We start from the raw sequence: 25,773 nt of genomic DNA, 5'->3' as shown, positions 1-25,773 counted from the left end.
GGGTATTCGGCGTTATAATATCTGCGGTAAGCCCGGCCATAATGCAAGGACCTATCAGGTAGTGATTAAGACATCTAGGGAAGAGTATAGCGAGTAATTTTAATTAATTAAATAATTTATTATATTTTTATTGCGATTTTTATAAAAAAGGTTAAGATTTTTAAGATACTTGCTTGACTAAGATACTTGCTATATATATATGTTATAAATAAAAATATTAAATTTTAATTAAAAAATATAAATTTTTATTTATTTTAAAAATTAAAAAATTAATATAAAGTTATTTATTTGTTACTAAAGGTAAAAATAACCTAGCATTGATCCGATCTCGGCGTTATCTCTCATAAGTTTGCAATTCATTCCCTTCGGCAGCCCCACTTGGCCCGCGGCTAGATCCGCCGCTATTGGGTATCTTATCAGATGCCCCCGAGTCGGCGCCTTGCTGGGTGTCACAGGACCATGTCAGGCAATCACGCAGGCAGGGGGCGAAGAAGGCTGTGTGCCCTGCTGCCTCATCCTCCATCAGATGACACGCTTTCAGCCTTGAGCCGCTTTGTCGGGTGCATTTCTCTCTCCTACATCAAACAGCAGGGGTCCATGTCCCTCTAGGATCAGACAAACACGCTACAAACCATGAGTTCATCGTCTGAAGCGACGCCCCTTTTAGGCGCCGCCGTGGGAGATACCTCGGCTTCCTCGAGTTTATTACCTCACCGACCCGAAAGCGACGGTAGCCGCACCCAAGACAAGAGGCTATCCGCCGGCGTCGCCCGCATGACCGTCGTCTCCAAGAACCTCACCACGGCGCATCGCGTCTGGCTCTTTGTCGGCATCTTCATCGTCGGGTACGCCTACGGTCTCGAGAGCCAGGTGCGCTCCGCGTACCAGCCCTACGCGACTTCGAGCTTTCATCTGCACTCGTACCTCAGCACCATCAACGTCTTGAGGAGTGTCATTGCTGTGGCGGTTCAGCCGACGGCTGCAAAGGTTGCTGACGTGCTCGGTCGCTTTGAGGTTATTGCGATTTCTACCATTTTGTACACGGTCGGAATTGCCATCGAAGCGAGTGCGCAGTCTGTTGAGGTGTTTTGCACCGGGTCCATGATCTACCAGGCCGGATACACGTGCATCGTTCTCCTTATGGAAGTTCTCATCGCCGACTTTTCATCTATGCGAGCGCGCGTATTCTTCAGCTACCTTCCCGCTATTCCTTTCCTCGTCAACACTTGGATCAGCGGAAACATCACCTCGGCGGTGCTGAGCGCGACTTCTTGGCGCTGGGGTATCGGAATGTGGGCAATCATCTATCCCATCGCTTCACTTCCCTTGCTATCTTGCCTCTACTTCCTCGAGCGTCGCACCTGGGAAACTGAAGACGGCAAAGAGAGTCAAGAGATTGCGCCGCTGATTTCGCTGCGAACCAACGAGGGCCGATCTAATCTCTTCGACCAGCTCGATGTCGTCGGCCTCCTCACTCTCGTCTCTGCCTTCTCCCTCATTCTGGCCCCTTTGACTGTCGCCGGAGGAACAGTGAGCCACTGGCGCAGCTGGTACATCATTCTCCCTCTAACTCTGGGTCTTTGTTCCATCATCGCATTCGTCTTTTGGGAACAGCGAGGCGCAAGGCATCCACTTATCCCCTTCCATCTCCTTCGCGATCGAGGCGTCTGGTCCGCCTTGGCCGTCAGGAGTTTGCTCAATTTTGCATGGTATACTCAGGGCAACTATCTCTACACGGTTCTCATCGTTGCATTTGATTTTTCGGTCGAGAATGCGACCCGCATTTTGTCATTCTTCTCATTCTTTGGCGTCATCACTGGAGTTCTTGCCGGTCTCGTCATTTTCAAGATTCGCCGTCTCAAGTTCATCATCGTGGGAGGAACCTGTCTCTTCATGGTTGCATTTGGCGTTCTCATTGCATATCCCGGAGACCCTTCCAAGTCATCACAGTATGGAATCATCGCGGCACAGGTTCTCCTCGGGGTGGCTGGAGGATTCTTTGCCTACCCAACTCAAGCATCGATTCAGGCGTCTGCATCTCGCGAGCATGTGGCCATTCTCACAGGTCTTTACCTTTCCTTCTACAACGTCGGCAGCGCCTTTGGAACCTGTCTATCCGGCGCCATCTGGACTCAAACCTTATACGGAACTCTAAAGTCAAACCTAGACTTTCAGTCAAACAAGACGCTGGCAGAGGCCATCTACAACTCACCATTCTCTATTGTGCCTGACTACCCAGTCGGTACAGAGATTCGAACGGCCATCATCGACAGTTACAGCTCGGTTCAGAAACTCCTCTGCATTGCTGGAATGTGTGTTTGCATCCCCATGGTTGGATTTGCACTGGCTCTTAGAAACCCTCACTTGTCGGAGCGCGAGGTTCAGATTGAAGATGACTCCGAGGAGGCTTAAGCATCGGATTGGGCTTGTTGACTTGGATTTATTCATCATTTAAGCATTGGCAGAGTACCTGCATCCAGCGTTCAGGCTGGCAACATGCATCAACAGCAGGATAGACTGCATTATAGACTAACATTTAACTTAGATAGTATTTGCTGCATTATCAAGACAGTAACATAGCTTGCATTTAAACATCATATTCTACACCCAGTAAACCAATCATAGTCGAGCCCTGTTCTCTTCCCATCGTGTCTTTAACCGTCCAAGCATCATCCCAACATACTTGACATCAGTAACATCAGGAACGCTCCTCAGCGTCTCACTATCCTCCCTCGACTTTTCAGTCAGATAATCCAAGCTTCCCTTCTCAGCAGAAGAGGCAGCCTTGGGACCGTACTTGCCCTCGAACCAATCTAGTAGCTTGATCGGCGGGTTCTTTGAGGGGTCTCGGTCAGAGTTCCTCAATCTGTCCATCCACTCGCTCGTGGGGAGGGTCTCGAATTTGAGACCTGCGCTGGTCATGGAGGGGAGCATATCTCGGGACCAGTGGAAGCGCTTGGGGTTTATGACGTGGTATACCAGGTCGGCGTCAAGACTTCGGTCAGCGGGTGCGTTGGCGCCGAGGTTGGCCAGGTCGAGGATGGCGCTGGCAGCGAGGTTCACGGGGAGCCAAGTCATTTCCTAGCAAGATGTCAGTAACAGCGCATATAATTTTTCAACCATGAACTCACTTCGTTCAGAGCGGGAAGAGCACCCAGGGTCTCGGCCGTCTGAATCATCAAAGGGATACCCTCGGTAGTATTCCACTCTCCAACGTTGGTGTCACCAACCAACTGTCCAATACGAAGAACCCTCGCGGGCGCACCAGCATCCTTCATGGCATTTCGTGCGATATGCTCCGCAACGTACTTTGAGCGTGCGTATCCAGTGTGCTGAGCATGGGCAGGTGACGGGACATAAGACTCGAGAACAGAACCAGGTCGAGGCGTACCTCCTGCCGATGACACTGAAGAGCAGAAGAAGAACCGGGCAGGTCGAGGGGTTTGCACTGAAAGAGTGAGTTGAATCAAGTTGTGCACAGCCTTGATATGCTGATCCTCAAAACTTGAGACGGAAATGTTGAAGTTGACGGCCCAGGCGCTGTGGATGACTGTCGTCAGCTTGGTGCTCAGCTCTTGAATTCTGGACTCTCCGAGACCAAGGTCTTGCTTGCTCAGATCACAGGGCAGGGCGACCACCTTGTTCCTCTGCTCTTGGGTCAAGGTTAGTCCACGAGTCGCAAGGGAGCTGTCGACTCTGTCAGAAGCTGCGGCCTCGTTGGCGGCTCGTACCATAGCCCACACAACTCCGACGCTGGGTCGTGCAGTCAGTTGAGCAAGTGCATGAGCTCCCAAAGCTCCTGTGACACCGGTAAGGAGCTAAGATAATAGTCAGCCCCGTGAAGCCTAAATCAAATAGAATAGATACTTACCACAAGCTCCTTCTCTGGCTGTGGAGCAGATCCCGCAACATGAGGCTTGAACGAAGAATACTTGGCAACCAAGTTCTTCATAACCTGCAACTGATCCTCAGCCTCACTATCCTCACCCGTCCTCAACTTCTCCAAATGACGAGCAAGAAGCTTCACATTTCCCGTCTCATATAGAACATTCTGTCCCAGCTGAGACTGTCTACCACCGAGATCAATCTCCCTCTTGATCAGACTCCACATCTGGATGCATTGCAGACTGTCAACGCCAGAGGCAAAGAAATCTTCCTCCGGAGAAGAGAGCTTGGCGCCGCATTTTTCGTTGAGTTGGCGGATGAGATACGTCTCCAGCTCTTCGCCTTCGAGCAGCAAAGCCCCTTGTTGATCGCCTTGTCCTTCGTAGGCGGCATAAGCAGCCTCAATCTCCTTTTCAAACTGGCGATACACGGGAACACGGATAAAAGTTCCCTTGTCCGTCCTTGGATATGCTGTATCCGCTTGAACGATAATCACCAACTCCTTGGGGACTCGGGAGAACGACTCTGCTCGGGAATTGGCGTCTTCCACCGCAGGCCAGATGCGTTCGAGGAACTCTTCATCAGACATTTTAGCAGCCCTGTCAGCCTTGACGATCAAGACTCCGGGATAACTCCGTCCCTCGCCATAGACAATCGCCTCCTTGACAATCTCTTCCTGTCGGATTCGGCCTTCGATGGGGAGAGGGAGGACCTTTTCACCGTTGATAAGAGTGAATCGGTCGTCGAGACGGCAGGCGTACTTCCAGAGCTTAGGTCGTGTCGGGTGTCGAGTGAAGAGATCTCGTGTGCGGAATGAATTAGGCGGGTCGTCAGAGTTGATGGTGCTCTTTGATGGGAGACCGTCCAGGGCAACGCATTCGTAAAGGCCAGGGGCGACTTCGTCCATGAGGCAATAAGGCTCAGCTTGGGGCAAGAAACGAAGATAGCTCCACTCCTTGTCGCCTTCTGGGCGTGTCGAGTTCATGAGTCTGCCGGTTTCAGTTCTGTCAAAGAGTTAGCATACTCATAACTGGTGGTTCTCTGTCACTCACGCTCCGTAGTTGCCAACCAGGTAGACTCCATTCTCTACCAGTCGATCTCCAAGATCATCCGGACAACCACTTCCAGCATAAAGAACCAACTTGACACCAGCCAAAACACGGATACCCTCCTCAGTCTCGGCAAGTAACTTGATGACATACGGAACCGAGTGAAGAATCTCGGGCTGAACCGTGTCAATCATCTGGATGATCGACTCCCTCGTCAAAGGCAAGTTGTAGTTGCAAAAGTAGAGTGGTTTTCCAGAGTAGATGGACCGGAAAATCTCGTAGAAGCCGTGGCTGTGAAACATGGGCGAAGTGAGCAAACCTCGCATATCCATGTTTGTGGAAAATGCAGCGATGCAGCTTCTGTTGGTCAGGTAGATGGGCTTGGGAAGACCGGTTGAGCCGGATGAGTGGATGATGACTGCCACCTTGCGGGACTCGGCGTCTGGGTTGTAGTCGCGAGCAAACCTCGGTGCGTCGTAGTTGCAGTAGTCTGAGTGTTGCAGCAGTGGAAGAATCTCGAGTGATCGGTTCTGTTGGACCTCCTTTAGGACTGGGTGGAAGTTGGGTGTGGTGAGAATGGTGTGGCAGTCAGCCAGGTCGAGCAACTGTGTAATTGCTGGACAAGCAAGTCGAGTAGAGATCAAAAACGAAGAATATCCAAGCCGGTTAAGAGCGATGATCTGGATGACAATGTGAATACCAGATTGGGCGAGCATGCCAACAACAGGAGCCTTCTCAAGAGTAGGATCCTACACCAGTAAGCTTCGATCACAGTCAGAAATACACTTATACTCACCACAGACTTGAGACCCATCTTCTGAAGCTTTGCGACCGCAGCATCAGCGTATCTGTCAATCGCAATCGCGCTGTGCTCCTTGTAATCATCAACCCCCGCCTCAGGGAACCCGAGCAACGGAGCATCCTGCAGCTCCGAAGCCCTCCGCTTGATCATCTCGTCAAGCGTAAACATCTTGGCCTGGAGGTCAAAAGACTGGACGGGCGGCGTCCTGGCCGCCTCGAAGCCGTTAACGTCGTGTCTGATGGTCATGATGTCCGACTGCCTTGTCGAAAACAGGTAAGCACATGTTGAAGGCAACCCCCAATAGAATGACTTTGCTCTATATATCTCAGAGATCCGGTTCCAACGGCGACCCGCTGATCCCGGAATGATATCCGAGGTGTTACAGGACCCGGCAAAGGACGGACAACTCTTGGTACCACGTCTTTATCCGGCACATACAATCTCAGCCCCAACGAATCCCAGCGTCACACCTTATCCTACCCTATCGATTCGCCGATCGCATGCAAGACGTTTCTTTATCCGACACGACGCGGGGTAGAATGCAAAAAGCCTCCAATGGGGACGACGGATCCACCATGAGCAAGTCGGATTTGCGCCGCTTTTCCGCTCGTGCTCCGTTTCCCTCACAAGAGTTATCGGCTATCTTTTCTGTAAACTCAATATCGATTGAGGCTATAGACGGGGCTTCGGAAAAGCGGCTGTAGACGCAGTTTTGCTCCCCCGCGACGCTATCATGGTTGCAGGCCTTCCCCATGGGGTAATGCAGCTATGGCGTCTCTATGATGAGAGGGTCATTACTAGGACAATGTATAGTTTGTAGAGTTTGGGTAGTTTCATACGTCTATAGCCAGATGAACTATATCAATGTCAAGTCCACTAGGAATAGGCAAATCCTCATCTTCCCTATCGCCAGCCGCCCAGAAACATCACAATGACTACCCAACAACCAGCAATAAACACCATCAATCCCAAGCATGAAGCGACAGTTGATCATGTAGACTTTCAAGAAGACATCATGAAACCCACCGACGTGGAGCATCACGACAAGTTTGGGTCCCACGCCAAGACGGACCCAAAGGAGATTGCCCTCGTCAAGAAGCTCGACATGTACTTGATGGTGAGTTTGCTTGTAAATTGCACAGCTGCGACTATGTTGACAGCTATTTAGCCTATTCTCTGGATCATGTACTTTCTCAATTTTCTCGATCGAAATGCCATCGTCAATGGGAAGCTCAACGGCCTGGATAAGGATCTTGGCATGGTTGGATCCCAGTACAACACCTGCGTCAGCATCTTCTTCGTCGGGTGAGTAAATATACAGTCTGCGGGTTAAAAATGCTAACTCGTATAGATACATCACCGGCATGATTCCATCCAATGTCTTGATCACCCGCATCAGACCCTCTTGGTATATGTCCGGGTGGATGATGGCGTGGGCGATTGTATCGACTCTTATCTGCGTTGTCAAGAGTTATCATGGCATGCTGGCTTGCAGGTAAGTTCAGAAACCCTATTCAGAGAGAGCGTACTAATATGATCCGTTTCCAGACTCATCCTCGGTATGACTGAAGCTCCCTTCTACTCCGGTGCCTGTTACCTTGTCAGTCTCTTCTACAACAGAAAGGAGACGGCGACTAGACTAGCCATATTCTACACTGGCAATCTCCTCGCGAGTTCATTCTCCGGCTTGATCGCAGCAGGTGTCTTTGCTGGTCTTGACGGACGATACGGTCTAGAAGGATGGCGTTGGCTCTTCCTCATCCAAGGTGTCACCACTGGTAAGTAACCACACCCTCTCTCGTTTTACCATCTAACCTCCCATAGTCGGAGTCGCCGTAATCGCCTTCTTCATGCTCCCCAACGCTCCCCTCCAGACACGCTGGCTCAACCAAGAGGAGCGTCAACTCGCCCACTCTAGAATTTCCAGCGACACGACCGAGAAGCGACTCGCTACAGGCAGTTGGTCGGGCCTCTGGGATGCTGTGAAGGACTACCGAACGTGGATCTTTGCGCTGCAAGGAAATCTCCATCTCTCTGCCAACGGATTCAAGAACTACATGCCCACCGCTGTCAAGTCCCTCGGCTTCAACACCACCATCACCCTCGTCCTTACCTGTCCCCCATTCCTCATCGCGACAGCTACATCAATCCTTGTCTCATACTCATCGGGTCGTCGCAACGAACGGACATGGCACATCACCATCTCAAAGCTCATCGCGAGTATTGGCTTCGCAGTAGCTACTGGAACCTACAACATCGGTGCACGATACTTTGCCATGGTCCTCTTCGTTGGTGCAACCTACGGAGTAAACAACATAAACATTGCATGGACATCTGCAACTCTCGGTCAGACGGACGAGAAAAAGGCAGCAGCGATTGCCATTGTGAACACTCTAGGCAATCTCTCATTTGTCTATACTCCTTACCTTTGGCCAGATAGCGATGCGCCGTTGTTCCGTCTGGCTATGATTGCGAGCATCGTCTTCTCCATGGGTGTTGTGGCGACGGCTTGGGTGATGAAATTTGTGTTAAAAAGGGCGAAGAAGATCAGGGCATCGGATAATGAGGCGGTTAATTTTTACGCCTATTAATTATGTTCAATGAAGTTGGAAGAAGAAGCGGCACAGCTTTTACCATGCAGGTTATGAAACAAGTACGTGTGGAAGCTAGCTATGGTCCGGGAATGAGATGGGAAATTGGGCAACGAATGCCTCTCGGGGCAGGCGTGGCTCTTAGTATCTAGGATAAAGTTACAAGGATGGAGGGATTGGTACCAGAGAGAACCATTGTATCTGACCAGATGCCAATGTTTGGACTGAACAGCTTCTCAACTCAAAAGCCTAGTCCAACTGGCCATCTGGGCCACCACGTACCTCCTGTTCATCTCTTTGTCTTGGCCTTTATTGGTATAAGACAGATGCTTAAAATCAATGCCGAGTTCTGGGCTTAGGTTCTAACGCCGTTACAGTGTTAAAAATCGTCCTCTTTGCTGCTGTGGTCAAAACTCTCGGTCGTCCTGCAAAGGCAAGTCACCCTGCCAGAAACTCTATGGAAAAGGATTCACTACGAGTACGATAGGAAGATATCCCAAATGCCTTGTCTATCACTCTACACCTGATGCAAATGTACATGTACAAGAAATATCTACCTTCCAAGCCCAGACCTTAGTCCTTCATAGACCTCTTGGCAACCCAAAACTGCGCATTGTACGCGCTCTTGGTCAAGGCCTTGTTGTTGAATCCGTAGACAGCCTCCATGCTCCTGACCTTTCTCTCTGGCAATGTCAGAGGTCCGCAAGACTCCTCCGTGTCGAGGTACTCAAAGCCCATGACCTCAGTTATCCTTAGCACCTCGTCCAGTGACAGCTGCACGTATGGGCCAGATCCGTAGAGGAGAGGACCAAGGTTGATCCAGTGACCGCCAGGCTTGAGCACCCTCTTGATTGTGTCGAGGTAACTCATGAGGTTTCGGGCCGTATCGATGAAAAAGTATGTGACAAGGACGTCGAACTTGCCCCTCTTGCCAATAAAAGCGGTGGTAAAGTCACCCTCGACGAGGACCACAGAGCTAGCGTTGACGCCAACATCGGGGAAGAGAAGTTCCCGTGTCATGTCTGCTTCGGAAACATGGTGTGACCAGCCCTCGACAAAAGGGTGCCAGGACATGGAGTTGCGGGCTCTGTTGGCTTCGACGAGGCGATAGGCGAGGTTCATGTACATGGACCACTCGTTCATGGTCACTTCGAAGCCTGGACGCGTTGTTAGAGAGTGCCCATCATAATGCAATATGAATCTTACCTCCGAGTCTAGCAATATCATGGCCCAGCCTGCCAAGACCAGATCCTGGAACCAATGCCTTGATAGGAGCAGCTCCATCTCGCTCAGGGAAGAAACCTTCCAGGGTCTTGATCAGACAAGAAAAGGGCCCATTCCTCTCGGAAGCACCCTCCTCAGTCCAGTCACGGACATAATGCTTCAGAGCCTGAGAGACAGAGATCCGGTCGGCAGTCTTTCCGGAAGCCTCAATTTCTTTGGCATGCTTCTGGAACTCGTCCTGGCTGATTTCGTAATACCCCATGGCATTCTGGACAATACGGTTGCAAAGGTCCTGGTTCTTGGTGAGGAGAGTATCAAAGCGGGCAAACTTCTTGGAGTACTGAAGTTCTTTTTCAAGTAACTGGTCGCGTGCAAGGGTTAGAAAATCAAACAGAATTTCCAGGCACAGAGTTTGCTTACAGCTCGCTGAGCCTTGGTGACATGCTTGTAAAAGCCTTCGAACCGATCAAGCTCAACCTTCTGACGCTCATGGTACTTGCTGAATCCGTAAAGAGCATCGAGAAGGCGATGTCGGGGATGATTCTTGTTCCAGGTACCAGCATCCCGGGCCATGTTGCCCATCAGCTTCTTCTTGGCCTCTACATGGCGAGGCGTGTTGGGCTCTCCGGCGAACTGCTCCAGAGTGACAACAACTTCGTGGACCACCTCAATAGGAGAGCTCAGGGTGCCAGACTGCAATGACGTGTATGTTAGCTGAGGTTGCAAGGTTGTTTCTGTTGTTGTCGCCGTCTGAGTAAATGACATTGCGGTTGTTGTGGTGGTGGTGGTGGTGAAAGGGTGGGGACGGGATAAAAGAGAAAAGAGGACAAACCAGGTCGGAGGCGACGTCAGGCCCATTTTGATTCGCGGCAGATTCAACCTTGATGTTCTCGGCCTCGCTGGCGTCCGCAGCCGTGCATAAGGGGCCGATGGAGAGAAGCAGCAGGGTGGCGGACGAGAGAAGCGCCGTGGAGGCGAGCTGAAGTTTCATGGTGATGATTGAGGTGGGCTGTTTTTTTTCTTGATCACAACCACAAAGTCCAGAGCCCAATACGGAGGCTCCTGTCTCTGTAATATGACTTTACGTGATGAGCAAGAAAAGAGGGCCTCAAGGAAAAACAACTATGCACTATCCCCTGGACGCCACGGTTAGTTTATCAAGGTTACAGGGTTGACAGGGTTGATGCTGGTCGGTTGTATCCCGCGAGCCGTGAACCGTTCCACCAACGGGGGACGGGGTAAGCGACGACGAACCTGGAGAGACGTTTAAGGTGTGCGTGCAGAAAAAAATGAAAGAGGAAGAGAGACAAGATGGCTCTGCATCATGCAAACCAGCCCGGGATAATATCCAACACCTTCACCCCAAAGCCCGAGCCTCACAGCGGCCCAACCTTTTTGTTCTGTCAACTGCTGGTACGTTTTTCGGTCGGTGGCCTGAGGTTCCTTTGGCTGAGGGACTTGGCATGAGATGAGATGGTCTTTTTAACGAGTCGCCGCTTCCAGCGTTTGTGGAGGGGCACACACACAAGAGCAGGAACACGAACAGTGGGGGAAGGCGCACCAGCTGAGCTTCCGGTCGGGGCAAGCGCGGGAAAAGTGGGTCACGGTCCTTGTGCTTCGCTTGCCCGGGATTTGAGTCGATTTAAGGTGAGGACCTTGATGGCCCTGCCAAGACCAAGCCTCGCGATTTTGTTTACCCACGCACGCATCTCCACGGGCCACCAACAGGGGACCGCACAACCTCTCGTCTCTCTGTACGACATCTCCACGCCGGTCTCTGATCTACCCTAGGCTCGACCGAGGAGCCAATGGCCGACTCTGTGTTCTTTGTTCTCGCAACCTTGTGCAGCATAAGCATACAAGGACCCTGTCCTCTTCCCGTTGAGCACATTCCAACCGCTGCATACTACTCACACCCCATCCATCCCATGTCTCTCTTTATATCCGTAGTCTCTACTCTATTTCTCGTAGTCTCGCCGAATAATAGCTGTAATCCAAGGATCCAAATGTTGTCCCCCCACGTCGTCTTGTCCGATCTTCAGCTTCAAGTGACACCCCTCGTATCCACGCCCGCGGACCGTTTGTCAGGCTCCAATTGCCACGAACCTTGATGCATACAGTCGCTGCAGCCTCCATCTCTTCTCTTGGCGATCCCGTAGAGGCAGTGAATCACAGTCACTAACCCTCACGCCCCCTCCCCCCTTGACACTTCAGCTGTCAGTGGCTGCCACTGCACCGTCACTGACACCCGTCACCTACGACCTACATATAAAGCTCCCCTCCACACCCGTTGCCGCCTCCCGTCGTTGTTCCTGCATCCTCATCCTCACCTTGCTGTCTCCTTCTGACAAAAGCCACTCGTTCTCAAACACCTCAACACCACCAAAGAACAAGTCAAGATGAAGACCACCACCTTCGCTGTCGCCCTCCTGGGCCTCTTCCCCGCCGTCATGGCCGCTGAGTCTCTGGCTCCTTCCCCTACCGAGTCCGTCGGTTGCGAGCCTCATGGCGACCACTGTTCGTTTTCCCTTCTGACCCTCCCTTCTGGCAGCATGATCTAACAATCCAGGGCACTGCGAGGCCGCCCGCACCACTCTCGCTACCGCCAAGGCTCCCGCTACCACCGACGAGGAGGATCACGATGATCATGACCACGAGGCCGGTGAGAGCGAGGCCCTTGCTCCCTCTCCCACCGAGTCCGTCGGCTGTGAGCCCCACGGTGACCACTGTACGTCTTCTCTTCTCCGCTCGCAATGCGTCAAAGCTAACTCATCTCTCCAGGGCACTGCGAGGCTGCCCGCACCTCCGTCGCCGAGGTCGACGCCAAGACCACTACTTTCGACCACGCCGCCGGTGCTACCGAGTCTCTGGCCCCCTCTCCCACCGAGTCTGTCGGTTGTGAGCCCCATGGTGACCACTGTACGTCTTCCTTGTTCCCTCTGCAATATCAATCGATCTAACATCTCTAGGGCACTGCGAGGCTGCTCGCACCTCTGGTGGTGCTGCCGCCGACGCTGCGACTTCCGAGTCCGTCGCTGCTGCTACCACCGAGGAGCACGACCACTCCGCTGGAGCTACCGAGTCTCTGGCCCCCTCTCCCACCGAGTCCGTCGGCTGCGAGCCCCATGGCGACCACTGTATGTTCCTCAATCACTCACTCTTGCACATCAGCTAACACATATCCAGGGCACTGCGAGGGTCCCGCCACCGGCGCTGCCTCTGGTACTCCCACCTCTTCCCCCGAGGTCACCGTCACCAACGCCGCCGGCATCCAGATGGTCCCCGTCGTCGGCCTTTTCGCCGCGGCTGTTCTGGCCCTGTAAGGGACCCTGCGAGGTTGTACAGTAGGCATCCAGGGGAGCTCTTTGTCGTGTCGGCCCCTGGGATCGCGGAGCAGCGGATGATTAGAAAGGACATGGCAACAATTCACACCACCACCGTTACTTAGGTAGTTTCGTTCGATTCAGCTACATCTTGTTAGCTCGATTAATCAACTTCTTCCCATCTTTTTACTCGGCTTGATGCTCTTGCTCTTGGTGATGTCACAAGACAGGTTACCCGAATTGGGTGAGCCTTGTACCAATTGACTTGTTTCAAACTTTGAGAAACAAGACCATTTGTCGCTGCTGTGTTGTGTTGACCGGGTAATTGAAGACCTCTGGTTCAGATGGTTACATTGTGGTCAGTTCTACATGGCCATGCCTTTGTACAACCCCAAACAGCACAGAACCAACAGTATTGCCATTCAAGCACCTTTGTGCCCATGACGGCCAACATCCATGATGATCAATCCCATCTCAGCTTCATCGATCCCCCATGATGCCTCATCTGCTTGCGCCACGCACCATGTGGTGTGCGCCCTCCCGCATGAGTAGCGCCAACGTAAATTATCCATAAAAGTAACCTTTTTTTCTTGAACAAGCTCATCCCATGTCTAGCATGACACTAGGAATTATTCCCGCAGAGAATTCCCTGTTTTTTTCTCTTCTCGCGCACAATGGGGAGGGGGGGCCCTTCACCTATTGGTCTTGGCGCTTCCTAGCCTGGCGGTTCTGATCCATCCAGATAGTCTATCAAGGTTCTCAACCTCACTTTGCAACTGCCCACTCGCTCACTCGCCCACGCCGATGCAGCTGGGGCAAGGGTTTACGTTGACTGTGCATCGGACCTTGGTACCTGAGTAAGGTTCGCATGCATTGAGGCCGTGTCTCTATCAAGATGCAAGGTTGTGACGGTGACCTGGGTAGGTAAGGTGTAGGTAAACTAGACAGTTGGAGCAGTAACCCCCAACCTTCCCAATGGGTCGCTCCTTCCTCTCGAATCGGAGCGTTTGCTTTCCAACTCATGGCATAACCGCTTCTTCCCCGGCTCCGCTGAGATCCATATCCCACGCATCCACGGCCTTGGAACTGACACATAAGGTCGCGTACCCGGTGCACACCCTTCTCACATCGATATGGACCCTTGAAGAAAGTCCCCCCATCGAGAAGGAGGCGCCGCCAAACTGACCGAGGATTGCCCAGCCTGTTGGTCATCGGAACGTCGCCGTGGAGCCTTCTACCCATGATTCACCTACGACGCACCTAGCACCGCACCGCACCGCAACGCACTGCATCCCCGCCTCGTGTCATTGCACATGAACTCAGCATATACTCCGTATTCACTCCCGTCCATCAGCTACGCCAAGCCAACTGGATATCCATCCAGGTCGATGCCCCACGGTTCTGCCCGCCTGCAGCTGCCCGCCACTGACAGAACTTTGTTTCTCTTGGTCAGTGAGGACCTTGATATCCAACCCTCCATCCATTAGAGTAGGGGACTTTTTATTCACTGCAAACTCGGCCCCCACGCGGACGGACGTTTACATATTAAGCTTCTTTTTTCCACCTCTTCTCTCCTCCTGCCCTCGTCCAGATCGGTCATCCGCAAGGCGCAACCTCGCTCTTCGGTCAATACATTGCATGCTCTCCCACCGCTGCATACCACTCGCTCTCCGAACCGCCATGACTCGCACCGGTCGTATTTGCGGGAGCCGTCCCGCCGTGGTGTTCGTCGGAGCACTGCTCTTTGCCGGCATCGTGTCGGCCTCGATCAACCCCGGCGCCATCAGACGCCAGGCCACGGCCACCAGCGCTGGAGCCGAGGCCAGCATGGACTTTGAGTCCCTGACCGGATGCCACATGCATGGGACGAAGCAGTACGTGCTCTCGAAAAATGGGATGATGGTTATTGACATTCTCTAGGTACTGCATGGCGGACTCTACTGAGTACCAGATCGTCCCTGAAGCCGCCGAGGCGACGGCCACCGAGGATCCTCCCTCTTCGTACACTGCCTGCCACAACCACGGTTCAGACGTGCAAGTTCTTTCGTCCTCCTACATCGATACGCCTCTGACAATCGTCCAGTTACTGCATGAACCCCAACGGTGGCGAAGTTCAAGTTCTCGGCGAAAACGAAGCTGCCCCTACTCAGACGGCGGCCAAGGAGACTGGCAAGAGCTCCGCCACTGACTCGGACAAGATCACCGCCGTCACTGAGTGCCACATGCACGAGACCTCTCTGTGCGTTGTCTCCGCTGTGCGCAGCTGATATATGCTAACATGGGATAGCTACTGCATGGGTCCCAGCTCTACCGAGTACTACGTCCAGACCACTATCACCAACACCGAGGAGTTTCCCGCCCAGCTCACCGATTGCCACAGCCACGGCGAAGAGACGCAAGTTATCAGAGTATTCTACAGTCGGGCTATAACTAACACTGCTCAGTTACTGCATGTCCGACGATGGCGAGGCTCCCATCATTCTCGCTGAAGATGTCGAGTCTGGCGCCGCTGATCCTGAGGAGGAACACTGCCACTTCCACGCCGGCGTCGAGTATGTCGCTCTCCAGTCCCCGTCTGGTCCAACGTTAACACGATTAGGCATTGTGTCGGAGGTAGTCACGGCTCTGAAGAGGAGGGCAGTCGCTCGTGTGGAAAGGTTGACCGAGACTACAAGATTGGCATCCGTATTGGCATGCTTTTCGTTGTCCTCGTTGCCAGCTCCATTGGTAGGTCAGAGTCGTGTCTTGGAAGCACAACACTAACAGTTTCCAGGTGTCTTTGGTCCCATCTTGATGTCCACCTTCATGCCAATCAAGTCTAACCTCTTCCTCACTGTCCTCAAGCAGTTTGGTACTGGTGTTATCATCTCCACTGCCTTTGTTCACGTACGTTCTCCCATATCCAAGACTCTTTCTTGGCTGACCCTAGCAGTTGTTCACCCACGCGACAATGATGTTCGGAAACGAGTGTCTCGGCGAGCTCCTCTACGAGGCCACCACCGCAGCCATCGTCATGGCCGGTCTCTTCATCTCGTTCCTTATTGAGTACTTTGTGCACCGAGCGATGCGCTGGCAGGAGAACAAGGAGAACAAGTCCGAGGGCGTCATGTCTCCCCAGGCGCTTGCGAAGGCGGAGCTTACCAACGTAACTATCATGGAGGCTGGTATCATCTTCCACTCGCTGCGTAAGTACTCTTTTCTCTCTGATGACGTCTACTAACCTCAGCAGTTATCGGAATTACGCTTGTTGTTGCTGGTGACTCCTTCTTCATCACGCTGTCCATCGTCATCATCTTCCACCAGCTCTTCGAAGGTATCGCTCTGGGTACCCGTATCGCCGCGGCTGGCTATGGCCAGACTCCTCTCGCCCACTTCCACTCTCATGGACACTCGCACAGTCCCGCTCCCGCCGTGGACCGAACTGGCACGTCGACCGTTTCCCTGACCAAGAAGCTCATTCTCGGCGCTGGCTTCGCCCTTGTCACACCCATCGGCATGGCCATCGGTATCGGCGTCCTGAACGTCTTCAACGGCAACAACCCTTCCACTCTGATCGCCCTGGGAACTCTGGACGCCCTCTCAGCCGGTATTCTCGTCTGGGTTGGACTGGTAGAGATGTGGGCTCAGGACTGGATGTGGGGGGGCGAGCTCACCGAGGCTGGCCCTGTCACGACTACTTTGGCCCTGTTTGGTCTTGTCTGCGGTATGGTTCTGATGAGTTTGCTCGGCAAGTGGGCTTAATCAAGCCTTGGATACCCCCCTATCGACATACTAGTCGAAGCTTGGAGTCTGGAAGATAGTCCTCCTACAAGATGCAGTGTTAAGAATATTGCTTTCACTCCGTAATTACCACGATTAGATATATCAGAAAGTAACAGTACTCTTCACTTCTTTCACAAACAAACTTAATCGCACTACCCTTTTTCGCTTCCATCAGTCCTTCTTGGCGCGTGCCTGCTGGATGCGTCTGCTCATGCTGCCAACATTGAAGAAGATGCCGATGATGCCCTCGCTCACCCACCTGGGCAGACAAGACAATAGCCAGACCCGTCCAGACATGCCTCCAGCCCAGTACCAGTCAGGAGTGCCTCCAATCAAGCCTCCAAACCATCCCTCGCCCCTGAGAGCCTGTCCAACCAGCTTGCGCGCGTAGATCTCGGTCGGCACCGTCGCCGTGTTCTGGCTAAACGTAAGGCGACGAACAAACACGTCCTCAACAGGCTTGTACAGCGAGTTTTCGGGCAGCGACCGGTGAGTGCGGCTCGCAATGTTGGACCTAACTGTGCCGGTGACGGCCGTCATGACACGCACGCCAAAGGGCTTCAGCTCGAGGCGCAGAGCTCGGCCCCAGACGTTGATGGCGCCCTTTGTGGATGAGTAGATTGCGCCAAAGAGGTAGGGCACCATGGACGATGTGCTCGAGATGTTGAGGATTAGGCCGCGGGCCTCGATGAGGAGCGGCGCAAAGATCTGAACCATGGACATGGGGCCAAAGACGTTGACCTCGTACGTGGCGCGGACGTCGTCGAGGTCCATGTCCAGAGCGGGGATGGTGTGCGTTCGACCGCTGAGAGGTGGTCAGTATCTGTAATTGAGTGGGAGATGGGGTCTTACGCGTTGTTGACGAGAATGTCAAGACGACCGCCGGTGAGCTCGGCGACCTTGTTCTTGCACTCGACGATGCTCTCGGGCTTTGTCACCTCGAGGGGAATGACGCTGATGCCGGGAGCCTCGAGGTCCTTGATCATGTCGGTGTTTCTCACCGTGGCGATGACATGACAGCCTACAGGATATGAGTAAATGATGATTTGATACAAAAGACGAGAAACCCACCTCGACGATGAAACTCGGTGACGAGTGCATGTCCAATGCCTCCAGGCGAACAGCTACCTCAATTCAGCATCAACTCAACACGTTGAATTTGTCAAAATTCCTACCCTGTAATAAGCACAAAGGTCTTTCTCTCAGCCATGGTTACGTTTAGAGTCTGACACAGAGTCGTGATTCGTCAACTCTCAATGTAGATGACAGAATAATGATTGCTGTCCACAAAGACAATTCGTAAATAGCTCTCGAGGGATAGAGAGGGAGCATGTGAAACCTGGCGAGAAAGCTTAGCTGTGGTGGTTTGTGTGGGGGAGCCGAGGCTTGTTGAGGTGACGCCACAGCTCAACGGTCTGCGCCACATCCGTGTCTCGCAACACCAAGCTGATGGAGGGGGGTGGCTGCGGTTTCATCTCGAGTTCAGATGGGACTTGTTATCAAGGCCATGATTGAGAGAGCCATCTGACTGCCTCTACAGATTGCTATTTGATCCCCAGCCAAGCTAGTTGATGGGAAATTCGAGACGATCGTGATCAGCTTGCCTCTAGGGTAAATGAGTGATATGACCATGAGCCCTCGACATTGAAGCCAGAGGCTTTTTCACTGGACAAGTTAGCTTTCATTCGACTTTCAGCGGAGAGAAATGTTCAAAACTGCACCGATAGAATTCTTCTGGAAAATTTTGAACAACTTGGGCAGGGTTGGTGTGGAGGAACGACGAAGTGTCATGGTGCAATCCGATGAATTCACATCCAAGAGGAGGATAATTGCTCCGTCACATTTCCAAAACATGACTTCAATTTTGTTCAAGAATTCAACGGAGAGAGCGAATTTAGGGTGTACCCTGGAATAGACATTCGTCTCAGCGGGACTGCACGTTGATAGACCGGTTGTCGCCTATGCGCATGGAGAGCCAACGGCCGGCGTTGTTGTCGAGATGCTCTTTTCTAGCACGGCTAGGAGTTGCCAACCCCTTGATCGATAACATTGCATGGTACTCAGAATAGCACAAGATTCTAGATGCCGATCGAGACAGAACTGTTTCGTTATCCTGTCAAGGACCTGTTAGTCCAGCCGTGCCGAGCAGATGGGAGGGACTCACGAAACTCGTCTTACTTACTCTACCTTATTGCTAGTAACAGCATGAACGAGTTTGCTTCTCATAGGATACTGGCGCGGCCAGTTCAAATGCCGTCCAGCTAATGGAGAGTGTCCATGATCTAGCCCCAGGGCCTCCGGCGCTTCAGAGGGTGGAAGTTGATGGCTCGGAGAGATATGGCATGGGCTCTTGAAAGATGATTAGACGAGGACAATATCCTCGAGAGAGTAGCGCAGAGGTTATTGACAGCGACGACACTTTGTCGTATTACTGAAAGTCCAACGTCTTGGGCGCATCATCCGAGAGGCGCTCCAAGTGGATCACTCTTGAGGACAAGGCAGAGCCCATTGTATATGCCGCAGTCATACGTGGTTTCTAATACCTTGGGTTCGGCTACCTCGGATGCACAAGTAAGAGAAGACTCTGTATTGCGGTGATTACTGCTTACGCTTGAGAAGCCCCAGTTGTCATGGACAGGTGGATCATCATCCATGATGAGGGGCGGCTATACATAGAATCTGGCCATGGGAGCTTCTGCTTACTTGACATGGTGAGCCTGGTTCCTTGGAGTATTGTGGAGTATTAATGCCTCGCTTGCCAGATGCTATCAAGTCTTACTTCCAGCAAGTCACGAAGAAGAGTGTAGAAGATAATAAAATATAACGTTCAATATCGCCATTAGTGATATACAATCAGCATGACGCAGAATCTCAAGTTGACCCAAATCAGTGATTAACTCCTCGAAGCCCCCTACCGGAGTGCCTCATGTTTGTACATCCAACCGTTGGACGCCAGCCATCCCGAATATATGGCCATTATTCCGTTCCAGTACCAATCCAAGTTCCTCCAAGACTCCCAATCCAATTCCCTTTTCGTTCGTCACATGTCATCACCGTCCGTGTCCGTGTCCGTGTGGTGTTGTCCCAGGCATTTCCATAACCGGAGGCGGTATGGAACCGTCCATCTCGTAGACGAGGTTGGGGTTCGCTACATCTTGCGGCTTGGGAGGGGCGTAGGCGCCGGTATACGGATGGTTATAGCCTTGTTGGTTGGGTGCGGTGGTTGCCCATGCCGGCTTTGGCTCCGAGGGCGGGTATGTTGATGCGCCAGCGTACTCGTGGTTTCCATCGTAGTTGGGAGGAAGCATTGGGTGAGACTCTTCGGACTTTCGCTTTCGTCGTCGCAGGAGGAAGAAGACACCGGCGCCAATGAACGCAGCTCCGACGAGAGCGGCTCCGACCGCGATTCCAATCGTGGCGCCAGTCGACAGGCTCGAGTCATCGTCCTTGGTAGTATCCTTGTCGTCGTTGCTGTTGCCGCTAGTTGCGATGACGGTGATTGTCCTGCCACCTGATGTCGTAGTGAAATCGGCCGTCTGCTTGCTCTTTGTTGTCGTGCTCGTGGTCGTCGAGCTGTCTGCTGTTGTCGTCGTCGTCTCGCCTTCCTTTGCAGCCTCTTGAAACTCCTCCTTGGTCACCTTCAGCGGCGTGGACGAGTCCTTGCATGCCTGTTGCATGGTGTCAAAGGTTTCATCGACATCGCCGGGTGATTCCTGGCCAACGCATCGTGCGGAGCCGAGGATGAAGTCGTTCTTGTAGCTGCCCTGACCGCAAAGACAATAGTTGAGCTCCTTGGAGTCTTTTCCGGTGCAGTCGGCATCGTCAGCAGCCTTGTAAAGACAACTCTGGGCGCCCTTTGGGTAGAAACCAAAGTTGTTCTCGGCGGCGAGGGCGGGCGACAGGAGGAGGAAGAGGGTGAGCCACCTCGACGCCATGATGGGCAAGCGAGCGTGTAGAGTCGTTGTTGTCGCGATGGATTCAATCCGCTAAATGTTCGATCGCGCAATCAGACAACGTTGAAAGAAGTTGGATGCGACAGCGAAAGAGCGTGGTCCAAGGGATGAATGGGCGTTGGGCGCCCGCTTTCAGCTGTCCAGCCACCCCAGCCTGGTTTGTTCCCAAATGGTTGGCGATGATTGAATAAAATTGCCGAGAAATCCGATAGTTTCCAAGCCTCAAAAAAAGCAGGTCACACAAAAAACGAATGACAATGTCGCTAGGATCGGTAGAGGAAAAAAACGAGTGACAGAAGTCGATTCGCAAACTGTTTTTTTCTTCGCTTTGATGGGTGTAAGGAGGATGCGTTGGTCGTACGGGATAAAAAGAGGAGAAAAACAACGCGCGCGCGTGGCCAGGGCTTGGATGGAGGGGGGGTCAATAAAGATGGATCAGGAATGATGACGACGGGACAGTGCTTTTATTAACTTGGTTCATCCAAGGAAGGAAAGGAAATATGCAAACAGGCAGTGACGATCGCCCGGTCAGCACCAAGCCAGGAGGGAGGGAGGGAAGGAGCAACCCCAGCCTTCTTTCCAACTTGGTGGGAACGGGTACGGAGTACGTAGTGGCAGGATCGACCCAGCTCATCTCCATTTCCCGAAAACGCTCAGTGTTCCAAATGTGCCGCAATTCCCGCTGGGTCGGGCACAAGGCACAAAAACAAACTGCGCTGCGCTGCACTGCACTGCGAGCTGGCAGACAGACAAAGAAAGACAAAGAGCGAGAGGCAGGCTCAGCCTCAATGCGGCGCAGTTGCACTGCAGCATCCCCAAGGCACTCACTGGCGTCGCGTGGTTGGCTGGGGGCGGGGGTCTAATTTTAGGTCCGTGATCGTGCAGCAGGGAGTGGAGGGGATGATCGTCGAACCGAGCTGGGCTGAGTGGAGGGTCGCATTCTCTACCAACCGAGAGATGTGTTTCGGTAAGCTTTGCGGTGAGATCATGGTTATCGTGAGACCGCTTCTTCACAGCCCTACAAGGCACAGGCGAGGCAAAAACTCTTTGAAGGTGACGGGATCGTTGGTTCCGTCGTCGATCAACTTTAGCTTCTCCCAGCAACTCGGTCGTGGTGGTGATCCGAGTCTTGGATCTAGCGTGGCAGATGCAGTAACACCATCAAGCAGTGAAACAGGGTATCATTTTCTAGGCATTTCTTTCCACAAACATCTTACATCTCCCTCTCACAACCCTGGCGCCCGCTTGCTCGTCTCGTCAACTCCTTCAGATCCTCCACCCCGCTTACAACCGACCAAACACCTTGGCAAAAATCTCACGAGCCTTGAGCAGGTTCAACAGACAGATCCTCTCATTGTCCAGATGCGCCGAGTCGGTTGACTGCCCGCATGGCAAGTGCGCAGCCGGTGCCCCAAACTCCTTCTCCAAGAACCGGATCGCTGGGATCGAACCACCCTCGCGGATATACAACGGCTTGCGAGGCTTGCCCAGCTTGGTCTTGACCGAGAGGACCTCGTTCTGCTCAGGCGCAACATCTGGTGTGGCATCGCCTGAAGGAGCAGACGTCTCAAAAGAGCCCTCCCAAGTCTCCAGGATGGCCTTTTCCAGGGTCTGAAAGATGGCGTTTGTGGGATCACCCAGCCACGGCTCGGCTCTGTTGTCCACGTTGATGGTCAGCCTGTTCTGTGACTCGAGCTGCGAGAACTCGTTCTCCAAAAACGCTTTCAGCGCCTCAATCACGCTATCCACCTCTTGACCCGGCACCAGTCGTAGACTGATGTGGGAACTGGCGTGGCTGCTCACAAGGCTGCCGTCTGGACCAGACACCTTGTATCGATGGAGCGTCAAGTTCGGCTCTCTCCATCGTGCCATGAGGGACTGCTTGAGCCTCTCTTCTGGGCCCTTCTCAGGGTTGCTGCGGATTAGAATAGAAGCAATGTCGTCATAGCGCGCTTCCTCTTCCGGAGTCACAGGAAGGATTCCCTCGTAGAAGCCAGGGATCTGTACCCGGTTGCCCGGTCCCTTGAGCTTGGAAAGGATGTGTGTAAGATCGGTCAGCGGCTCGTTCAGCATATAAGAACCGTCGACTCCAGAGTGAATGTCAGGCCGAGGCGCATCAACGCAGATGGTAGTGTGTAAAACACCACGAAGACCATACGTCAAGCAAGGCACCTCATCATCCAACCAGTAACTGTTGGCAAGCAGGATGTAGTCCACGTCGCCAATTAGCTCCTTGTTCTTCTTGACAGCCTCCTCGAAGCCGAGCGATCCAAACTCTTCCTCACCTTCGATCAGGAAGATGACATCGTTCTCCAGCTGCTGAGCCTCCATCAAGTCCGTAACAGCATAGAGCGCAGCGACAATTGGTCCTTTGTTGTCACTGACACCGCGACCGTAGAGGTAGCCATTAGTTCCTTGCATGGTAAATGGGTCGTTGGTCCAGTTGCCCTTACGGCTGTCGGCAGCAACGACGTCGTAGTGACCGTAGAAGAGAATGCGCTTCCGGGTCTCGGCCGCCTCCTTCTTGGCCGAGAAGCGAGCATAGACAACGGGGTTGTGAGGCTTCTCGGTGCTGAGCATCTCGACATGCCCGCCTAGACGCTTGAACAGCGCACCGAGATATGTTGCTCCCTTACGACAGTCCTCGGCAAACTCTGGACGGGAGGACACGGTCTTGTACGACACAAAGTCTCGGAGGGTCGACAAGAGCAAGTTGTCCGAGGCTTGAGAGACTTCCTTCTCCTTCTTGGAGCAGTCGTCAGGGTCAATAGCCCAGATTGAGACGTTGTCATCGTTGGCGCCAGTAATGAAGTACTGCTTGTTCTTGTAGGTGGTGATGGCTGAGGCCAGAATTTTGCCATGATGAGCGTGCCATCGCAAGAGGCACTGGTACTTTTGGGGCACGGTTCCGGACGACGCATGCTGGTATTTGCCGTAGTGAGTTGTGCTGTATTTCTGCTGGATGTTAGCGAGATGAACTGGAGAGGACACTGAATAATACTCACGCTGGCCCAACCGTTAGTTGCGGCTGTCCACAAATAACCCCAGCCCATCTGAATCGACATGATGTCGCAATCATGCGCCTTGATGACTCTTAACCGTTGAGATGTGTCAAGATCCCACAGTTCGACAACGCCATCCAGCTTGCCAGCGTACAAGAACGAGCTGTCAAGAGCCAGCGACAAGACAGATTCGGCGTTGTCGGAGCCCAGGGTCATGATCTCCTGGATACCACCTCCATGCTCTTCGTCCTCACCGGCAGCATGCCCCAAACTCCAAAGCTTGATTGTTCCATCGCCAGCACCAGATATCAAAACATCGTCATCGGTTCCGACCTCCACGGTGGGGCCCTTGGCTATGATCATGCAGTACACATAACCGTAGTGCGCAAAGTTTCGAACACAGCCCGAGTGCATCTCGAGAACGTTCTGGGCTTTGGGGATCAAGCCCCAACGGTCATCGTTGCGCCGCGGCGTGCTCGTACCGCCGGGGGGCTTGGAGTCAAAGAAACGGTGGTTTCGTCGGTCAGGGTGTTGTTGAGACTCGGGGGACACACGAGCAGTTGTGTCGTTGAGACCGACCCATTGGATGGTGGCATTCTGCGCTCCAATGTAGAGGGTCTCGTGCTGGGGGCTGTACGCGGTGCAGAAGATGTCGCCGACGTCGTAGGAGCCGTAGATCTCGTATAGTCGAGTCAGGGTCTTGGGATCCCAGACGTTGATGATGGGGTCTCCGGCGCTAGAGAACAGGAGGGAGGCATCGGGGGAGAGGGAGAGCGATAGGACGCTGCGCTTGTGTGCCTGGACACGATGGACCTGGTGAAAGGTGTCGAGAGACCAAGCAACAATCTCGCCATCCTGTGTACCAGCATAGATCATCTCATGCTGGGGACTGACGGCGAGAGCAAGGACTGTGCTCTCATGGGAGAGGCTATGGATGAGGTCGGGTCGGGTCGCGGGGTCTTCGGCAACTTCGAGGGTAGAGAGGATCGGAGACGAAGGGGCGGGCGACATGGTCGGCGAAACCGTCCGGGAAGGCATCTTGTGGGCGCCTAGGCGGTGTCAGTTCTGTAGCCAAGGTGGGAGCAGCAGAGGGAATGCAGGGCCAGTAGAGGACAGTTTTCGATGGAAGAGGATGAATTCGCAATACGAAGCACATACGTGAGCCGACGCCGTAACTATAAAGACTGAACCGTGGTGATGAAGCTGTCAGGGTAGATAGATGCTTGGTGTTGAAGAGTCAAGCTAGGGAAGGGCCTGTCACTACGCCGAGGCCGGGGAACCACCAAATTGGAGCTATGACGCGATTGCGCGATGCCAGGGTCTTTTCTTCCGGCGGAAAAAAGTCAGGGGATTAGGCGAAAAACAGCCAATGAGTCTAGAACAATGAAAAGGACAGAAAGTTCAATCGCTCGGCCGCATTGTGCAACTTTTGGCTGAATGCTCGCAATTCAAGGGGGGAGTGTCCAAGTGTTGAGCATGTCTCAATTGCCGCCACAGCCTTGTGCAACAAACGGGTGCTGATTGGTTAACGGCTGAGCCAAGCCATGTGAGTGCCAGCCTTGCCGGTTCACCAGCCACCTTGCATGTGGCACTAGCCATCTGGGGAATTGTTGACTCTAACCGTTCAACTCAACACATTAACGTAGCAGAGGCTGAAATAATGTGAAGGGAATCGGTGAACTGGGTTGGAAATCATACGCTGAGTTGGAAACGATACCGTTGTCTCCATCCCAGGAAACAGCCACTGGACTCTGACCGGACCGGCTTGAGATTGGTAAAGGCGGTATACACTTGTACACAAGGAGCGTATATCTGAGCCTGCTTGGTATATAAAGATGACTAGACATATGCAACTTACTGCCATTTTCTCTAACGGTGACACCGTTCTCATCCCCCTTCTTCTCATCCTCCAAGATCTTGGCGCATCCCCGACAGCCGCCCGGCTCGGAGGAATCGGGACTCATTGGATAAGAAGGTAAAGATACGATAAAATTCAAGTTTGTAAAATGAAAAAGAAGATGGAGTAAAAGGAGAGAAGAAGAATGGAAAAGATGAGAAAAAGGAGTGAGACAAGGAAAGTCGTGGCACGGGATATGATGTGCTGGCCTGGCCGCCCGCTCGCTCGCTGCGTCTTCCCGTCAGCCGGCCAGGGCGTCTACGATTAGGTATGACGAAATTCCCA

The 25,773-nt window shown here is 52.9% G+C and overlaps 8 protein-coding genes and 1 pseudogene across 9 annotated transcripts, besides 1 other annotated feature; 4 read left to right on the top strand and 5 right to left on the bottom strand.

Moving 5' to 3' along the window:
* Window positions 1-633: 633 nt before the first annotated feature.
* NCS57_00194900 (uncharacterized protein) lies at window positions 634-2,412 on the top strand (the record flags this gene model as incomplete). Its single annotated transcript, XM_053051995.1, has 1 exon — window positions 634-2,412. The coding sequence occupies one exon, from the start codon at window positions 634-636 to the stop codon at window positions 2,410-2,412; it is 1,779 nt and encodes a 592-aa protein (XP_052917241.1).
* A 207-nt stretch (window positions 2,413-2,619) lies between these two features.
* Window positions 2,620-5,991, bottom strand: NCS57_00194800 (annotated as a pseudogene). Its single transcript has 5 exons — window positions 5,731-5,991; window positions 4,938-5,683; window positions 3,872-4,889; window positions 3,132-3,818; window positions 2,620-3,081 (listed from the first exon to the last, which is right to left on the bottom strand).
* Window positions 2,620-5,991: a sequence feature.
* Window positions 5,992-6,667: 676 nt separating this feature from the next.
* NCS57_00194700 (MFS domain-containing protein) lies at window positions 6,668-8,327 on the top strand (the record flags this gene model as incomplete). Its single annotated transcript, XM_053051994.1, has 5 exons — window positions 6,668-6,853; window positions 6,905-7,041; window positions 7,088-7,231; window positions 7,285-7,514; window positions 7,561-8,327. The coding sequence occupies 5 exons, from the start codon at window positions 6,668-6,670 to the stop codon at window positions 8,325-8,327; spliced, it is 1,464 nt and encodes a 487-aa protein (XP_052917240.1).
* Window positions 8,328-8,900: 573 nt separating this feature from the next.
* Window positions 8,901-10,542, bottom strand: NCS57_00194600 (uncharacterized protein; the record flags this gene model as incomplete). The annotated part of the gene is made up of 4 exons (XM_053051993.1): window positions 8,901-9,484; window positions 9,534-9,912; window positions 9,972-10,244; window positions 10,384-10,542. 4 exons carry the CDS (start codon window positions 10,540-10,542, stop codon window positions 8,901-8,903), a joined length of 1,395 nt encoding a protein of 464 aa, XP_052917239.1.
* Window positions 10,543-11,950: 1,408 nt separating this feature from the next.
* NCS57_00194500 (uncharacterized protein) lies at window positions 11,951-12,874 on the top strand (the record flags this gene model as incomplete). Its single annotated transcript, XM_053051992.1, has 5 exons — window positions 11,951-12,068; window positions 12,121-12,279; window positions 12,333-12,470; window positions 12,521-12,688; window positions 12,738-12,874. The coding sequence occupies 5 exons, from the start codon at window positions 11,951-11,953 to the stop codon at window positions 12,872-12,874; spliced, it is 720 nt and encodes a 239-aa protein (XP_052917238.1).
* A 1,680-nt stretch (window positions 12,875-14,554) lies between these two features.
* Window positions 14,555-16,615, top strand: NCS57_00194400 (uncharacterized protein; the record flags this gene model as incomplete). Its single annotated transcript, XM_053051991.1, has 9 exons — window positions 14,555-14,748; window positions 14,795-14,908; window positions 14,958-15,113; window positions 15,162-15,269; window positions 15,319-15,426; window positions 15,474-15,601; window positions 15,648-15,760; window positions 15,807-16,059; window positions 16,104-16,615. The coding sequence occupies 9 exons, from the start codon at window positions 14,555-14,557 to the stop codon at window positions 16,613-16,615; spliced, it is 1,686 nt and encodes a 561-aa protein (XP_052917237.1).
* Window positions 16,616-16,807: 192 nt separating this feature from the next.
* Window positions 16,808-17,846, bottom strand: NCS57_00194300 (uncharacterized protein; the record flags this gene model as incomplete). Its single annotated transcript, XM_053051990.1, has 4 exons — window positions 16,808-17,441; window positions 17,489-17,657; window positions 17,708-17,760; window positions 17,812-17,846. 4 exons carry the CDS (start codon window positions 17,844-17,846, stop codon window positions 16,808-16,810), a joined length of 891 nt encoding a protein of 296 aa, XP_052917236.1.
* A 1,840-nt stretch (window positions 17,847-19,686) lies between these two features.
* NCS57_00194200 (uncharacterized protein) lies at window positions 19,687-20,571 on the bottom strand (the record flags this gene model as incomplete). The annotated part of the gene is made up of 1 exon (XM_053051989.1): window positions 19,687-20,571. One exon carries the CDS (start codon window positions 20,569-20,571, stop codon window positions 19,687-19,689), a length of 885 nt encoding a protein of 294 aa, XP_052917235.1.
* A 1,302-nt stretch (window positions 20,572-21,873) lies between these two features.
* NCS57_00194100 (M20-dimer domain-containing protein) lies at window positions 21,874-24,602 on the bottom strand (the record flags this gene model as incomplete). Its single annotated transcript, XM_053051988.1, has 2 exons — window positions 21,874-23,544; window positions 23,595-24,602. 2 exons carry the CDS (start codon window positions 24,600-24,602, stop codon window positions 21,874-21,876), a joined length of 2,679 nt encoding a protein of 892 aa, XP_052917234.1.
* Between the last annotated feature and the right edge of the window lie 1,171 nt (window positions 24,603-25,773).

This window comes from Fusarium keratoplasticum, chromosome 2 (genome assembly GCF_025433545.1).
Source record: "Fusarium keratoplasticum isolate Fu6.1 chromosome 2, whole genome shotgun sequence".
NCBI classification, from domain to species: Eukaryota; Fungi; Ascomycota; class Sordariomycetes; order Hypocreales; family Nectriaceae; genus Fusarium; species Fusarium keratoplasticum.
The sequence above is the reverse complement of the archived record's forward strand: the minus strand, read 5'-3'. Positions and strand labels throughout refer to the sequence as shown.